Genomic DNA, 18,803 nt, shown 5'->3' with positions numbered 1-18,803 from the left:
AAGTTTGGGGTTTCTCGATTCCATGTTGACACAATCCATTCAACTTTTTATCTTTGTTTACCTTCTGATCTTTTCCACAGATTCCCCATAGTTTCTCATATATCACAATTAACCTTCACACATTGTGCCTGACCCCATAGACAAAAATATTTCATAGTAAGACAGTTAAATAACTAGTTACTCCAAACACCCCTTACACAAAATTCCATTTGTCTTTAGAGCTCCAGCTTTTGTGGGAGAGGATAATGAAGCGTGTCTGACTGAATACTGGTCTTCCGAGATACAAATGGGAATGTGAAACAGTCTCTTCCTTCAGCAGCTTATAGTTTATTCATGTCTGTGTTCCCAGATGGTATACTAATGGACGTCTCTTGTGTTTACAGTACAGCATTTCGTCTGCCCCGCATCCGTGACACATAAGGGGTTCACCAGTTTGTTCCTCTGCCAGTACAGCGCTGACTTGTGGAACATTGGAATCAGCCTCTTCATCCAGGATGGGCCTTTCCTCGTCGTCCGTCTCATCCTGATGACCTACTTCAAAGTGTTCAACCAGATGTTGGTATTCTTCGCTGGGAAGAACTTCCTCGTGGTCGCGCTGCAGCTTTACCGCTTAATTGTGCTGGTCTTGGACGTTCGGGCTTCCTTGAGGGAGAAGCCTTGTAGCCCGAAAGGGGAGGACAACTCTCCGCGTCAGCCTAAGGAAAGTGGGCACTCACCCAGGACTGGAAAGAGAGAGACGGCAGAGGAAACAGCTATTCCTTTAGAGGACTCTCCAGGGGCAGCTGAGGGTTGCTGAATTCACAGGTTCTTCCCCACAGCGAGCTAGTTCAGCCTCTCACCAAGGATTGTTAAGGGCTTCCTGTGTGCCAGGCACTGCGGATACAAAGAATGAAATGAAATAGTCCCTGACCACAAGGAGTTTATATTCCACTACAATTTAAACTTTTATAAAGTTTTACCTTTTTTTAAAATTTCAGAGTCTTTATATAACATCTGAATATAAGTCGTTTTGACTTGATCCTTTTTATTTTCCATCTTATCACAGAACTTGGCTTAAAGATTAGGAAAAAAAAAGACAAGATCCTGGAAAATCACACACACACACACACACACACACACACACACACACATACATATATATATACATATATATTAATGATTGCAATGAAGACTTTTTGGACAATTGCTATCATTCTAACTTATCAGATGGAGTCAGAATGCTCTAGTTTGGGGATCTAAGAGCTCTGGATGCAAGTGGACAATATGTAAAGATGTTATCAGGGGTTTCAGTTATATGTCCTTGGAAAATACTTCCCAAAAGAATAAAAACATCAAAAAGATCTCCTTAAAAAAAGAGCCTCAAACATCGTCTCTTTCAACAGACTCAGGCTCCTTTTCCATTTCCAACTATGTCTTTATGACATAAAAGGTTACACTCAGTGAATGCAGAAAAGATGAAAGAAAGAAAGAAAGAAAGAAAGAAAGAAAGAAAGAAAGAAAGAAAGAAAGAAAGAAAGAAAGAAAGAAAGAAAGAAAGAAAGAAAGAAAACACAAAGAAAAAAGAAAGAAAGAATGAATGAATGAATGAATGAATGAAAGAAAGAAGGAAAGAAAGAAAGAAAGAAAGAAAGAAAGAAAGAAAGAAAGAAAGAAAGAAAGAAAGAAAGAAAGTCATAAAAATTACCTCATTGAGGGGCATGATGCTAAGAAAAACCCCTGCCCATTCATCACTGCACAGATCATCTCAGAAAACAAAAATCTAGATTTGCTAGAAACATTATGCTCCTTGAATGCAATTCTTTTACATGCCTCAGCCCATTCTGCCCCACACTATTTATTGTTTCTACAAATTTCATGTTAGGTGAAACAGTGTTATGGGGCCACCATCCCATGGCGACAATATCAGGAATGGATGATTGACCCACTTTTGCCGTAGCATTTGGTTATAAGATATCAATGATATTGTTGCAAAACAACCTTCCTCAGGTCATCTTACATGGATTGGATGGGAACATCGCTTTTAGCATCAGAAATGGAGCCTCCTAGGAGGCAAGGGGGCCATTTCTATCTCTGTGCTCTTGGAAGTGCCCCCACACTAAGTTTCCTAATCATGGATTGCAATTGGTTTACAAGGGCTCCTTTAGCCCGACCCTCTCAGACAGATTAAGAAACGGAGGCACTGAGAGACCCCAAGATCATAAAGGGGGGCTCTAGAGGGCATTGCAGTCATCAAACCTGAGCCGTACATTTTAGAAAGGAGGAAATAAAAGCCAAGAGACATGAAGTGCCCAAGATTCCAAGCTATGAACCATCAGAGCCTGGATTCAGACCCTTCTGAAGCCTTCAGACCCACGATCGCCTCTAGAGCCTTGCTGGACCATATCAACCTGAGCCATTAGACGAATCAGCGTAAAATGTGCTGATAAAAGGAATGTTGAATTTTATTGCTAGCCTTTATATAGTGTTTTAATGTATTGCCTTATCTGATCCTCATGACAATCTGTGAGCAGGTGCTGTTATTATCCTTCTTTTATAGATGAGGAAACTGAGGTAAAGATTTACCTGACTTGCCCAGGACCACCTAACTGCTCAGGCATCTGAGACAGGATTTGAACTCAGGTCTTCTTGACTGCAAATCCAGTGCACTACCTAACTGACTAGGATTTCACTACAGTATCTTGTACTATTGTCACCAAGATAAAATAATGTGGAGGTTCCTTCTGAACCACTATTTACAAGTCTCTTTTTTTCCCTGCTTGGGGCAACTCATATTCCAGCTAGTAGTCAGAAATTTAGGAAAAACCAGCCAGAGCCATTTGAAAAGAAGGCCTTATATTCATTTCTTTTCCCCCAGAAATGAGCCTTCCTTCTTCTTACAAAGAAACATCTGCCTTATTTCTTTCAAAAACGTGTATGCCTTTCGGCATGGCTGACTTTGAAGTCTTTTCCAATACTTAATATATATATTTTTTTCATATATTTCATTCTTCCAGTGGCAGGAAATAACAACAGATGCAGATGACAATTCAGTTTAAGAATTAACTTCCAAACCAAAGTGGGTTGCTTTATGGGGTAGTGAGCTGTCTGTTCCTGAAAGTATTCAAGCAAAGGCCAAGAAAACAGTTTACATATATAGTAAGGGTTCTTCTATTAGATGGTATAGGGTTCCGGTATTGCAGATAGAACTGGAATGGAGGCTAGAGATCATCTTCATTGGGCAGAAAGAGAAATTAAGGTCAAGAGAGATTAAATAACTCCCCCAAATTATAATATTAAAGACCAGAGCAGGACTTTAAGCTCAGGTCATGTGATTCTAATTCTATTATCCCTTTCCTGGCTCTATCACTTGCTCCTTGAATGACCTTCAAGTGGCTCCACTTCTCTAAGCTCAGTTTCCCCTTCTGTAAGAGGTCTGGAACTTAAGGTCCCTCCCAGATTTAAATCTGTTCCTTTGAATGCGGTGATAATATATTCACACCATATTATGCCTCGGAAAAACTTCTGCTCAAAATCCAAGGTGTGTTGTATTTTTTTCCCCTTCAGGGTTGAGATGGCCATTGGAAATAAGCCATAGTGTGGCCCTGAATCGGGAGGGACCCAATAAGTGAGGCCAGAAGACTTTATCTTGGAGCCTCCTCCACATCACGGCACGACACGTGGAGGTGTTATAGGAACAGTTGTGTAGACCTGCTCTGCTCTCCAGCAAAGAAATCCCTATCTAATTAATGCAATTCCATCCCCAGTCCTTGTTTGCTGTCAGGCATATGTTTCCCTGTTTGTCTCTCTCTCTCTCTCTCTCTCTCTCTCTCTCTCTCTCTCTCTCTCTCTCTCTCTCTCTTATTTTCTTACTTAAACATGAGGATATAATTACACATGAAACTAATGGATGCATTTATAATCTTCCATAATAATTTTAAGAGTGGGAATATAATATTTATATGAATGCAAGGAAACCGTCGGCTTCAAAGAGCAAGGAAGGCATTTCCAATGACTAGCTAATCACCGAAGGGCAGAGAGTAGCTCTTTTGCTAAAAATGCCTCTGTGCAGCCGGGTTCCATGTTGCATATTTTCCTCCATCTCTTGTAAGCTGGGTGTTATTGTGGATTTGCTCCTGGCGTTATTTTCACATTTAAATATTTTCTTCCAGGAAAACAAGCATCAAGTCTCCAAAAATAGATTCAGTATGAAGAGGGGTATGACTGGTGTAAGCATATTTCAGATGGAACCCAATCGGAGACTTGGCAGGGCTTTCTGAATGGGTTTTTAGAGCTTAAGTAAGGCATTTGATCGTCAGCCTCTTCTGGAGGGTTTGGAAAGGCTGAGGCTGGGGGGAAAGGGGTGTTGCTCCAGGATGCCAGCTTGTCTGGAGTTCTGGAGGAGGCACATGGAGAGTGAAGGGGGTTAGGTGGGTGAAACATTTTGTAAATTCTGAAAGGACTTTGCTGATCTCATTCTCATCTTGTCAATCACTTATCATTTTTTGTCATTGTTATTGCTGGTTATTATTGTGGTGGCCAGCATCAATCCGCTAATGAATAGTGGTGAAAACTTGGTATGGAATATTCAAAGAGATAGTATGGTATAGTGCCATGGTGGTGAACCTATGGCACACATGCCGAAAGGGGCTTCTCCCTTCCCCTTCTCCACCACAGCCGAGGACATTTTTTCACATTGCTCTGCCCCCAGCCCAATGGGAGTATTCCCTCCATCCCTTGTTTGGGGTAAGGCGGAGGTTCAAATGTAGCATTAGGGTGGGTACAGTTTGGGCACTTGGTTTCTCAAAGGTTTGCCATCACTAGTATAGTGGATAGGACATTGGATTTGTCAGAAAGACCTGAATTCTGATCCTGCCTAACTAGCTCTGTGACTAGAGGTGAGTTATTTAACCCCTTAACCTTAACTTTCTTATTTACAGAATGAGAATATGATCCAACTGGGTTGTTGTGAAACATGAGATATGTAAAACCTTTCCTAAAATCTTAAAGCACAGTACAACTGGTAGCTCAGTGGATTGAGAGCCATTCCTAGAGATGGGAGGTCCTGGGTTCCAATGTGGCCTCAGACACTTCCCAGCTGAATGACTGTGGGCAAGTCACTTTAACCCCCATTGCCCAGCCCTTACTGCTCTTCTGCCTTGGAACCAAGACACAGTATTGATTCTAAAATGGAAGGTAAGAGTTGTAAGAAAAATAAAATAAAATAAAATCTTAGAGCACTCTATGGTCACCAATAATATCACCAACCTCCCCAAACCTTAGTTTCATCCTCTTTTAAGAAGAAAAGGGGAGAGGGGGGATTAACAGGAGCATCTACCTCTCAGGATTGCTATGAAGCCCAGAGGAGATAATTGACATGATCTGCTTTCTAATCACTTAACCAAAAAACATTTATTATGCCCTTAGTATATACTGTGCTATGGGTTGGGGATACAAGGAAGAAACTCAAACAATTCCTACAGTTTACAGTGTACTGAGGTAAATAAATTGATTAAGAAGTATTTATTAAGGGGGCAGCTGGGTAGCTCAGTGGATTGAGAGCCAGGCCTAGAGATGGGAGGTCCGAGGTTCAAATCTGGCCTCAGACACTTCCCAGTTGTGTGACCCTGGGCAAGTCACTTGACCCCCATTGCCTAGCCCTTACTGCTCTTCTGCCTTGGAGCCAATACAAAGTATTGACTCCAAGACGGAAGGTAAGGGTTTAAAAAAAAAAAAAGAAAAGAAGTATTTATTAAGTTTTCCTATTTGCCAGGCTCTGGGTTAATTAATGGCCACATGCACATACAAAGTGTTACCTATGGGTTATTGTCCTCTGAGAAATCTAAATATGATCGAGGACATTTGGGTAAGTCAGTTATATCTACAATGGTTATAGTTTTCTTTGGAAAAAGAAGTAAGTAGAGTGGGGAAGGGACAAGCATCATTCATCAGATTCAAACACACTTAGAAGGGCTGGGTTTCTCAGTGGACAGTGCTTAGGATTTGGAATTAGGAAGACCTGAGTTCAGATCCTGCCTTGGATGCCCACCAGCTATGTGCCCATAAATAAGTCCTTTTTCTTCTCCAAGCCTCAGTTTCCTCACCTATAAAACAAAGATGCCAGTAATTCTTAGCTCCTGAGTGATGTCACAGTTCATGGATGTGAATGTTTGTAAAGCATTTTTTTTTACAAATTTTGAATTTATAAATTTTAAATGAAGCATTTTCACTGACATTTAAAATATAATAAAAATGCCAATTTTTATTTTGCCCTTAAAAATGTGATGTGGAATTCTCTCTTCTTGGAAATGCATTTCTATATTGACAGACCATAAGAGGAACACAAGAGGCAGTGGGACACCATGGATACAAAGGGAGACTGAGAACAACTAGGATAAAGTTTGCCTCTGACCCACATGAGCTCTGAGATCATGAGTAAGTCATTCATTCTCTGAAGAGTGGGAAGGACCTTAGAAACCATCTAGGCTAATCCATTCATTTTACAGATGAGGCAACTGAGGTCCATGGGACTCAAGTGACTAACTCGGGAATCTCACAGGTATTAAAAAGCAGAGCTGGGATTCCAGTTCAGGTCCTAGGACTTCAGGCCTGATTTTCCAGGACACTGCACTGTAATTTAACTTCTTAGTGCCCCCAAGCAATTCTGTAGGACAAGAAGTTCCATGCCAGTTGCTGGTCTGTCCTAGGTAAGAGACATACCACCTGGATGAAATCCCAGATCAAGACCAGAAAGCACGCAGGCAGGTTTCAATCCATTTTCAATTTTTGGTTTGTTTTTATTTCAACTGTGCCAGTTGAAGAATAAACACAGCAGTGATTTTTATTGACCTATAACTTTAGGATCATCCTACATAATGGAGTTTTATGCATCAAGTCTTCTTTGGATTTGGGGTTTACCCATCAGCTCAGTGTTGTGATTAACTGCTGGCTGGTGGAAGCTCTGTAAAAATTAACAACTGACATTTATGGAGAGCTTTACAGTTGTAAAGTGATTTACATTTGCTCATTTGATCCTCTCCTTACCTCTCCAAGGTAGGCTGTGCAAATATTATTATTCTTATTTTACATTGAAGGAGACTGAGGCTTAGAGAGGGGAAGCAACTTGCTTGGGTCACACAGTTGCTATTTGTTGGAGTCATGACACAAACCAAAGATTTACAGAATTCTAGAGCTTGTTCCACTACTCTGCGCTATTAGGACCTCAAGAATATGGCTATATAGGGTAGAATTCAAAATTGAAATATTTCTTGGGATGTTGTTCTTTCCTAACCACTGAGAGCATCCTTGTGGGCAAGTATCCTGAAGGGATTCCCATGTCACGTTTAAAGTTCAATGCTAACACTAGTCTATATTTGGGGCCAACTCTGGAAATTAAAAAAAAAAAAACAAAAAACACTTTTCTTTCTTTCTTTCTTTCTTTCTTTCTTTCTTTCTTTCTTTCTTTCTTTCTTTCTTTCTTTCTTTCTTTCTTTCTTTCTTTCTTTCTTTCTTTCTTTCTTCTTTCTTTCTCTCTTTCTTTCTCTCTTTCTTTCTTTCTCTCTTTCTCTCTTCCTTTCTTTTTCTTTCTTTGTTTCTTTCTTCTTTGTTTCTTTTGTTCTTTGTTCTTTCTTCCTTTCTTTCTTCCTTTCTTTCTTTCTTTCTTTCTTTCTTTCTTTCTTTCTTTCTTTCTTTCTTTCTTTCTTTCTTTCTTTCTTTCTTTCTTTCTTTCTTTCTTTCTTTCTTTCTTTCTTTCTTTCTTTCCTTCCTTCCTTCCTTCCTTCCTTCCTTCCTTCCTTCCTTCCTTCCTTTCTTCCTTTCTTTCTTTCTTTCTTTCTTTCTTTCTTTCTTTCTTTCTTTCTTTCTTTCTTTCTTTCTTTCTTTCTTTCTTTCTTTCTTTCTTTCTTTCTTTCTTTCTTTCTTTCTTTCTTTCTTTCTTTCTTTCTTTCTTTCTTTCTTTCTTTCTTTCTTTCTTTCTCTCTTTCTTTCTTTCTTTCTCTCTTTCTCTCTTTCTTTCTTTCTTTCTTTTCCAGGCCCCAGAGATGCCATGCTTCATCTAATGTTACACAGGTTGAAGGTGGCAAAGGCCAAATTTGAAGCTACATTCTCAACTGCAAATGTAGTACAGTGATGAGCACAATAGCTGGCACTAAGGGGCTTAAAAATGCTTGTAACCAACTGACAGCCCTCATTTGACCACATTGTGCCCCCTTTGTCTTCCATTTCTGGCTGCTGTAGTTCACATTCAGAATACTTCAAGCCATAGTATCTGAGCCATCAAACATAAGGTTAAAATCAGACTATTAGGGGAGGTTTATAATTTTTGTTTTGGACAGATTTCTTCTGCATTACAAGGGCCCTAAGAAAATATCCTATGAATATTTGAATACTGAACTGATATGGGCTGGAATTTCATGGATCTTTGTCATGCCTGGATTCATTTTCTTTCTGGAATGCTTTAAAAGAAGACAACACCAACAAACCTATTCTCAAATCAAATTGTCTTAAAATTAGTCTTTTCTTTTCAAAGTGTTGCCCACCCATTTAGAATTATTTGTATAACTTTCTCCAGTTGATCTCTATAGTTTACTACAGGCATTAAATACTTTACATAAAATATTTATCTTACCTTCTTTTCCTGTCTGCCTTCCTTCCTCTGGCCTACGTGATAATTCAGCTTCTGTAGAGATGAGGGTGGGGTCAGAGCTCTGGTTAGCCATAACAGAATCACCTGATTAACAAATAGCTTTGTTTCTGGGGTGGCCTTGACCCTCTTGTTATCTATGGCCTGTTTTCAATGGAATCAGAATATGTTATGACTATTTGAAAGTAAAACAAAAGTGTTCATGACTATCCTCTTTTTCCAGAGGGAAAATAAAATGATATTTGTAATGTCCTCCAACCCTTTAAACCATTTTTAGTTCCTAATATGAATCTTAACTGAAAAATGTCCAGGTTCTATTTTTATTTGGAAGGAAATGCCCAGTGTAGGAGACAGGGAACTATGATTAACCCTGAGTTAACATTGTTATTAATGGTTTAGATAACAGTCATGCCTATTAAATTTGCAGAGCTGGAAGAGAGAAAAATATATAGCAGAGTTAGGATCTGAAAATATCTAAATCAGTTTGAACATCGAGATGAATCTGATACGATGCAATTTGCTAGGCACAAATGCCATTTTAGTCTTGTGTTCAAAAAACAAACATCACAAGGTCAATATAGGCATAGCATTGATAATCAGCAGTTATGAAACAAAGGTCTGGGAATGTTCCTGGACTGAGACCTCAATAGCAGTCAGTGATATGATATGGAAGTGAATTACATATCCGTGGGATCGCCAACCCAATCCAGAAGACTTACCCCAGTGGATGGACAGAGAGTCGTGTAGTCATATAACTGCATGGTACCATGGAAGCCAGGAGGCCAGGAAATATGATGTATGGAGCTCCAGGCCAATTGAAGGAGCTGAAAGAATTGGAGGAGAGGCTGAAAGGGAGCTTTGAAAAGCTAGTACAGGAAACTCAAGGGTCTCTTTTGCTTCATTTGCTCTCTCTGGACTGGTTCTTTTTCTGGACCCTTTTCTCTGGCTCTTATCTCTGGCAAATAGGCTCACAGGCTGAAATATGGGACTGGATTTTACCTTAAGTTAGAGAGGCTGGAAACCTTATTTCTCTCTTTTTTCCTCTTTACTAACAAATACTTATAAATTTAGTATAAAGCCTCCAAGATTAATTTTTATTGATAACACCTCTCATTCACATCAAGAGAAATATAGCTTATATTCAGAGGTCTTAATTCTACTCTACACTGGACAAATCAGACCACACGTGGAGTGTTATGTTGAGTTCATAATGGACACTATGACTTAGAAAAAATATTGTTAAGCTAGAGAGTGTTGAGAAGAGACCAACAAAATGGTGGTCCTCTAATTCATGTCATTTGAGGATCAATGAGGGATTGTTAGTCTGGAGAAGAGAAGACTTAGCAAGGACATGTTCATCATGAGATTCTGCTTTCTCTACCCAACTTCTAATGGAGCCAGGCTTATTCTTAAACTCATTATGCCCTCAACCAAACTCATTATGTTTTCCTCTAAACCCTTGCCTCTCCTCTCTTCTTTATTACTTCTTGTAGAGCACAACCCCACCTTCCAGTCCCTCAGGCTCTCAACTTAGGTGTGATCCTTGACTTCTCACTATCTCTTGCCATCCCCCTCTCCCTCCCCCAATCTGTCTGTTTGTCATCCAATCTGTTGTCAAGACTTTATCTTGGTAACATCTCTCAGATGTGCCCCTTTCTTTCCTCTGACACTGCTACCACTCTGCTGCAGGCCCTCATCACCTCATGCCTGGACTAATGTAATAGCTGCTGGGGGGCTGCTTGCCTCAGATCTCTTCTCCACTCCACTTCTTCATTCAGCCAAAATTGTGACCTTCTACCCATCTCATGCCCCTACTCAACTCAACTCCAGTGGTTTCCTCTCACCGACAGGATCAAATACCAAACCTCCCTTTGTTAGGTGTTCAGAACTGTTTATAAACTAGCCTTACCCCACCTTTCTAGCCTTCTTAAACCTTCTAAAAGACATGAGCTCTTTGCTCCAGTGCCATTGGTCAACTGGTTATCCCACAAATAAGATCCTTAGGTTGTCCCTCTGTACTGGAATGCTCTCCATCTCTGACTGTCTCCTTTTTCTATATGCATAATATATATGTATATTTATATAAACAATACCTGGTGTTTGTTATGCATATATGGATATGTATGCACATATTTATATAATATATATACATGTAATATGTATATAAACACACAGAAATAAATGTGTATATGCAAACAGAGTGAAAACAAAATAAATACAATGTGGGGGCAGCTGAGTGGCTCAGTGGATTGAGAGCCAGGCCTAGAGACAGGAGGTCCTGGGTTCAAATGTGGCCTCAGACACTTCCTAGCTGTGTGACTCTGGGCAAGTCACTTGACCCCCATTGCCTAACCCTTACCGCTCTTCTGCCTTCGAGCCAATACACAGTATTGACTCTAAGACAAAAGGTAAGGGTTTAAAATAAATAAATGAATAAACAAACAAATAAGTAACTAAATGAATGAATGAATAAATAAATAAATAAATAAATAAATAAATAAATACAATGTACTTTGGGACTATCTATAATATAGAGCATCTGGAAATGTTTTGTGTAGAAAGTGATGTTTCAGCTTCAACTTGAAGGAAATAAGCAATTCTATGAGGCAAAAGTAGGAAGGAGGGTATTCCAGCCATGGGACACTGCCGGGATAATTGTCCAAAAGCAAACCCAATGGGACAGATAGCTCTTAATTTCCAGAAACTTGAACAAGGTCACATTCACTTTTTTTGGCCACCCTATCACTCTGCTGCTGACGTTTTGCAGGCAGTCCACTAACACCTCCTGATTGTTTTCAGACAATCTCCTTTCTAGTCACACCTCCTCCCTCCTGCATTTGGGAGGTTGATTTCTAAGTCCAAATATAATTGTTCTTTTGAACAGCATCTTATTAGATTCCATCTATCACCCCGGTCTTTCAAGAACTTTTTGGAACCCAATTCTGTGGCTTAGGTTGTTTGCTATCACTCTTCCATTTCTGGGTCATCTACTGATGTGATAAGCACACCATCTGTGCCTTCATCCAAGTCACTGATTTAAAAATATTAAACAGCACGTGGTCAAGCACAGTCCCCTGGGATCCTTCATTGGAAAACTGTAATTTTGCTACGAACTATTAACAACTACTCAGTCTGAACATTCAATCGGTTCTGAATGTGTCTTAATTGTATTGTCTTTGAGTCCTCATGTCTCCGCCCCTTCAACAAGGCTCCTAGGAGATGCTTTGTCCAACACTGCACAAGATCAGGGTCATGCAGGGAACACGTGATGGAGCCAGGATTTGGATGTCGGGGCCTCTGATTCCAGGTCCACTGGCCTTTTCAACTCACCCTTACTTGTTCAAGGCCATACAGGTGGGCAATGGTAGGATCAGGATTCGAATGATGGTCCTTTTTTCTCTGGATCCTCCTCCTCCTGGCCATTCCCCCTTATTATTTCAAGGAAAAGTCATTATCCGCCCAGGGCTAGCTGAATACATTTCAGTGAAAAAGTTGAAAAAAATGAGATGTTGGATAAAAAAAAAATAGAAATACATATTCATATCCCTGGTCTATTTTACTCATTCAGTTTCTAGGCAGTATTTTTTTTTACACTATATTTAACTCGCCTTAGTAACAACATCTATCCATGCCAGAAGGTCACATGCCCCCGGATCTAGCTTTCCATGTGTTACGGTCTTTATATTCACAAACCAGCAGGCTCAGACTCCACAATCACCATTTTCCCTTTCTACTCCTATATTTGCTTATTAATATGTGCAAAGGGAGCAAATTGTTCATCTATAAATAGACATTAGGATAATTGATTTCTATTTTCCCACATGATATTTTAGAAAGGAGAACTGAGGATTAAACGCTCTGGGTGCCCACTTTCATATTCCATAGTTATTTTGTGATGTTTGGAGGAATGCCAACTATTCTCATAATTTCTCTGGTTGACCAAAATAAGGAAATAAAAGTCTCTCCCAATGTCAGCTCACTACCACCATCACCACAAGCACCAAGAGTTATAGAGCCGCAAAGCCCACAATTAGGCTAAGCATTTGTTCCCTGTACATGCACCCCTCAGTCAGAAGCTGCCCATTAGCTACACCTGTAACTAGGCCAGGATGACTGGGACTTGATCCAGGGCACCAAGATTTAAAGAGGGCTGACAACACTTGTACTCTTCTGACATCTAAGCTTAGTACCTAGTTAGCAAGATTAATTAGTTAAAATGGGAAGCTGCCAGATGGTAAACGTCCTCGCCATTGTAGCTGTACCCTGAACTAAGTTCTTCATCAACCCTGACATGCCCTGCTCCCTCTCCCAGTGGCAGTTTTTGCAGCCGGGACTTTGAATAGACTCCAAAGTCTCTGCTTCTTTCCACAGGACAATCTCCAATGGGTCCTTTTGTACTAAAGTATCTAACATCAGCATCTGAATTTGTTGTGCAGTTTCCCCCCAGGGGTTATGTTTTTTTAATTGCCTGCCCCACATACTGGAAATGCTATTTATGACTCTGCTGTCCACAATGAGACCCAGGCACTGGAGGGGAAGTTTCTGGCAGTGTTTGCACACCAACATTCCAAATGGAATCTAGTGCCCTTTGATACTAAAATATTCCTTACTCAGCTCTCCCTGGCCTAATCAGATTCGAACCTACCTCCCAATGGCCTGTTTCTTTTGCCCATCATTCACATCTTTTGATTTCAAAAGAATCCCCATTCCTAAGTCGTTTAGTTGTGCCACCCACTCTACCCACTCGTTATATGCCCACTCTTCTTTTCGTGCGCCATCATGAAGCTGTTCCAATCTATCCAAATTCCTCCCAAGTTATAGACCTGTCTTGTACCCTCCCTTGAGCTTATCTTGTCTGAATCTTGGCTTTCTAAGGACCTGTCCACTGCCTCTGTGGGTGTACCCAGTGCTTCTGCTCCACGTGGAAAGGAGTTGAAGCCAGGTCCACTTCCAGCCCATGGTTCCACTGCCATCCATCGAGATTTCCTTTGAGATTTACACATCTGCTCTTCACACCATCTTTCATCCCATTCACCATTGTCAAATACCTTCCCCAAATGGGGCTAGTCTTTTCCAACAAAAATTAGGAATGAAGATTGACCACCTAGTGGGAACATCCTCTCTTCCTTTCATCAAGAAAAGAAAACACACACTGACCAGGGAGGGGAGAACCTAAGTAGTTCTGGAGATGTGTGGAAAGGATGCAAAAATTAGGAATAATAGGACAACATGGAGTCTATTGACAACCTAGCTGGGCCTCTTCTGCTTTGCTTCACTGGCTCTCCTTTATTAAGATAATTCTTACTATTATTTGATTTTTTACATGATGAGTTAATGGAGACTTCACACCATGCCCTGGGATGATGGACATGATGGACATTGGTTAGGTGATCAGGTCATGAAATACTGGAAAGAAATTGCATCACAGCAGAGTGTGGATTGGAGAAGATGGCCAGATTTCTTTCTATATGGTGAAGACTGGATGCCAATAGGAAGTGTTAAGAGAATCAGCTCCATCAGGCAATCAGCAAACATTTATTAAGCATTTACTATGTGCCAGACTCCCACAAAGAAAGAAAGACAAACACCTGGTCTTGGATCTTAAGGAACCTATCCAAATGGGGAAGAAAATAGGCAAATAATTATGTACATACCAAGAGGATTCTTCTAGAGTGAGCCAAACGGTCTCCTTCCCATATATCACTGTGCCCCAAACTCTGTGACTGCCATTGCTATAAAAACACCTTGGATAAGCTAAAAGAAGCTCTATGAATGTCAGATATTATAGTCACTCTTGGAAAATGGCCTTGACACCTAAAATGTTACATACTTCCAGTAAAAATCCAGATAGGAAGCAGGGCTTTCTGAGTGAGAAGACAGAGATGTAACTCATTCAAAGCATGATTAGGATGGAAGAAATTGTCTTAATTCAACCATGTATTCATCAAACAATGATTAAATAGCTACTCTGGACAACACAAAACAGGTCTCTAGGAAAAGGATGATCCATTTACAATCTGTGGAATCTGGATTCTATATATGGACCACACTCTTTAAAGCCCTCCAAATACACATGTTTCCCGGGCTATTGGCCAGATGTCCCCAATTGGTCCTGGTCCAGATTTTTCTGGCATCCTCAATCAACCTGAAGTTGCTAAAGAAATGAGGGATGAACAACCTGTTGCTGCTTTTTTGCCCCCATGGAAGAGCATATAGAGAGCTGCTGACCAAAGTGATGATGATTTTTTTGTTCCAAATGATACCTAATGGCCCATTTTCTGTTTCTTCTCAGTATAAGGAAGCTTCTCTGAAACATCCTTCCAATACGGAAGCTTTGTTTTAGTTGCCACGCTTTGGATTGGCCTGAAGTTAAGAATGAAGGCACTTAGATGCACCCAGGTGAAGATTGTAAACCTTAAAATTTCTTAGACTTATGAATGTTTTCATACTTGAAAAAATTTCCTACTGATAGTAAGAACTCTATCGGAATATGAAACTCCTTGGCATAGGAGGATCCTTCTCCTCCCTACTTAAGACTACTTTAGGACAGAAACCTTTTGCTAAACAATGGAAAGGGCTTTGACCTATGCTTAAGCATAGAACAGGAAGTTCTTTGAGTCATGATTGATTTTAGAATTGATACAATAGAGATACTTGGAATGACAGAACCAGGTCTTGGAACTTACAATCTCCACCCTACTCAGAGCAACAGGATTTAGGAAAGGCTGCAGCAAAGATCAAGATTTAATTATTTGAGAATATGACCTTCAACAGACATGTGCAAAGGGGGCAGACCTCTGGGCGGTCCTGGGTTAAGCTAGAGCCACCATTGGCAGAGGGGAGAGATCAACAGTGATTGGTAGATGGGAGAACTGAGGGGAGGGAACTTAGATTTTTGGCTTAAAGATAGCGGGGTCTGAGGACTGAGGGAGGTGGATGCTCTGAAGGAGGTCTGAGAGGAGAGAGGTCCTGGAGGGAGAGCTCCTGGAGAGGTCTTGAAGGAGGCTGTGGAAGGAGAACTCAGGAGGAGTCAGGAGGAGAATTCTCTGGAAATATTGCTTGGAAGGAGGCTCTCTTGAAGGTGGAACCTGAGGTTGGCATGAGAAGCCTTACCTAGAGAGATCTTGGGTGAGTGATAAAACCAACTGACTGATTTATCTCTTAGGACTGAGGTCTAGGCCTTATTGGCTTGAGGCCCTTCATTCTTATTCCTTTCTTACTTTCTCTCTTTTTCTATTGATTAATCAGTGTATTATAAATTAAATTTCTCTATAAAACCCAGTTGGTTTGGGCATATTCATAAATTGGGAATATATTCCCTGGCGACCATCTTATATTTATATAAAACCAAGACACAGTAGAAACATATTTCAGCGGTCATAATTGATATATATTTCCCTTGCTCCCAAACATCTTAATTATCACAGTTTATGGCTCCCACTCTCTTATCTACAACTATTTAATGCTCAAAACTATTTTAAATCTAACAAGGTGATCATAGGGCAATATATTTAAAAAGAGACCTCAGCGGCCATCTAGACCACGACTCTCATTTTATAGATGAGAAAACAGAGGGCTTACACCCTCACAGTCTCTCTCCAGACTTCCTTTACCCATCAGCCCTTCACTCTCTAATGGAGAATTCACTGAGTCCCCCTCATCCCAGTTTTGCTTTCCAGGATTTCAGTGACCTGTTGTCTGGATGGACGGAGGGGGACAAAGGTCTCCTCTTTCTGTCCTGGATGTCTGCCCACAGCAGCAGTCTGGTTGCACTGGCTGGAGAGCATGCCAGTTCTCTTTTACTAGAAGGACTTTTTGAGGAGGGATTGAGAGGAGGAAGGGAGGAAGATACGGAGTGCCCATCCAGGGGCCGGAGAGAGCACAGTACTATCCAGGAAAGTCAACTTAGGCATTAACAGTTAAAGATGGGGCTATCTGGATAGGGTGGGGTACTCTCTGGCATCCACGAGGGGTCTTGGAATGTATACCTTGTGATGGAGGGGAGCCTATAGAACAATGTACATTATACTTCATTAGTGCTGTACTTAATGTTGGTCATGTCTTACTGCGTGTTTAATTTCTCAATTAAACTTCATTATATGTATGTATGTACTAGAAAATCACATTATCTAGGGGGTCAGCAGGTGTTTGCTTTCATCTGTGTCCTTAGCCATCCACTGTGTGTCTGGGAATGTATCCCCTGTGGATACGGGCTCTCTGCTGTCATCTTTCTGCTACTGTTGACGTCGTTACCACATCATCCCCTTGTTCCTGCTTCAGTTGACCTTAACCCTGACAGGGCAGCCCTCTCTGTAAAGGAGGACAGTCATGGTCCAGAGGCATGCTGCAGGATGGCTCAGCTGGAGAGACAGAGAGCAATTAGAAACAGAGAATAGGGAATAGGGAGCTGGATCAGCCCTCTGCTAGGGCCAATCCTGTCCTCTAGAAAGCACTTGGGGCAGAGATGAGGCCAGTGAAAAGAGAATTCCCCAGCAGAGGCAGAGGTTGAGGCTTCTTCCAGGTCTGGGTCTTAGAGGATCTGCCATCAAAATGCAGAGTCAGAAAGCACACAATAGAGGAATACAAGATGGCAGGGGGTGGGGGGAGTTTTACAATTACCCATGGTGTCAGGAGGAAAAAAACTGAGTTTCAAACACTAAGCAGAAACCAATAAATCAAGAGGGAAGAGAAGGAAAAGAGAGGAAGAGAGTCAGCAAGACAGTTAAGCAAATCAAAACATGTCTGAATCATATTGAAAGATAAAAGAAAATAACACTTGGTGAGACGGAGAACCCAAAGAGAAAATGGAAGAATGAGATGTCCCTCAATGGTTCAGAAGAAAAATGAGAATTATAAAAACAAAATGTATAGCCTGCGTAGCAGAAATATTTTGTAGAACAGGAAAACTTGAATCCACAATGGTGAGACTCTCCTAAAGGGGGGAGAGAGGGAGGAAGGGGAGAGAAAGAGAGAGACAGAGGGACAGAGAGATAGGGAGAGAAGGAAAGAGAGAAAGAGGGGGGGGAGGGAGTCAGATCTCTAGAAAATAAAAAGATATTGGTCTTGAAGACAGGATGAAGAGAGATATAGTGAGAACATAGGTTTTCAAAAAGAAAACAAATTTTAAAAAACCCACAATCTTGGAATTTCATAATGCAAGAAATAACACAAGAAAGCTGCCTAGAACTTCTGAGTACCTTAAACAACATATCAATTAAAAAAAAAAAAAACTATCCTCTAACCTCCAAGACACAGAGAATTTAAATTCAATAGTTCTAATAACAAACAGCAAATTATAAAAGCCACTAGCATAAAGGCTTTCCATTTAAAAAAAATGTGATTCTAATATCACAAAATGACTTTAAGAGCAGTCATATGTCTCAGTGAATAGAGAACTAGGACTAGAGATGGGAGATCCTGGGTTCAAATCTGGATTCAGACACTTCCTAGCTATGTGACCTTGGACAAGTCACTTAATCCCATTTGCTTAAATCTTATCTCTCTTCTGCCTTAGGCAGAAGTTAAGAATTAAAAAAAAAAAAAGTGAGGCCCTCATGTTTCTACCAGAGGAGAGTTGGTTGAAGGAAACAGAGATATTTAGCCTAGAGAACAAAAGGCTTGAGTGCTGGGGTTAGGATAGCAGCTATAAATATCTCAGAAGTTTTTACATCTTTGGGATCAGACATATTTTGCTTCGCTCCAGAGGGCAGAGCAATAGACAGAAGTCACAGTGAGGCAAGTTTAGACTTTATGTAGAGTTGAAAATAAGTTCTAGCCTCCAATTGAAGGGGTTCCTTTGGGAAGTGGTGGGTTGCTCATTAGGTAGGCTTTCAAGAAAAATCTAGCGGACCATTTGGTGAGTGCTATAGCTGTTGTGTGGGTTCAATGGGGCCATCTTGGATCTCTGTGCAAAGTGGATATTCTGGGATGCTATGAACATGGGGGAGCTCAGTTTGACCATAGTCCGCCTGGGGAGGAAGGAGATGTCCAGGCTCCATGTGTCAGGTGTCTGTATGTGAAATTAGCATCCAGATTGGGTGCACGTCGTCCCAGCTTCAAAGGTGATGAGATTGAAGCTCTATTGGCACAATTCTTCAAGTACGTCTATCGTTCTTCATGTCTGTTTTTCCCCTATCGAGGCATTGTGCTGCTTCTTTGTGAGTCTGCGCCGACAGCAAAAGGATGA

General features: G+C 40.8%; 1 protein-coding gene and 1 long non-coding RNA gene across 3 annotated transcripts in view; one reads left to right on the top strand and one right to left on the bottom strand.

Moving 5' to 3' along the window:
• The window catches only part of TMEM26 (transmembrane protein 26), a 60,319-nt gene extending 54,063 nt beyond the window's left edge, over positions 1-6,256 (top strand). Inside the window, exon 6 of the mRNA XM_056795918.1 lies at positions 384-6,256. Coding sequence (XP_056651896.1) covers positions 384-796 — 413 coding nt within the window. The 3' untranslated portion in view covers positions 797-6,256. The remainder of the gene's footprint in view (positions 1-383) is intronic.
• LOC130453915 (uncharacterized) lies at positions 308-9,843 on the bottom strand. Of its 2 annotated transcripts, XR_008911586.1 has the most exons (4): positions 9,617-9,843; positions 9,337-9,441; positions 8,603-8,653; positions 308-873 (listed from the first exon to the last, which is right to left on the bottom strand). It is a non-coding gene; the product is annotated as an uncharacterized LOC130453915 (long non-coding RNA). The 2 variants fall into 2 exon arrangements; XR_008911583.1 differs by having other exon boundaries at positions 9,337-9,824.
• Positions 9,844-18,803: the final 8,960 nt, after the last annotated feature.

The sequence above is a fragment of the Monodelphis domestica genome, chromosome 1, assembly GCF_027887165.1.
Source record: "Monodelphis domestica isolate mMonDom1 chromosome 1, mMonDom1.pri, whole genome shotgun sequence".
Classification (NCBI taxonomy): Eukaryota; Metazoa; Chordata; class Mammalia; order Didelphimorphia; family Didelphidae; genus Monodelphis; species Monodelphis domestica.
Note: the sequence above shows the minus strand (reverse complement) of the source record. Positions and strands in the feature narration are given on the sequence as shown.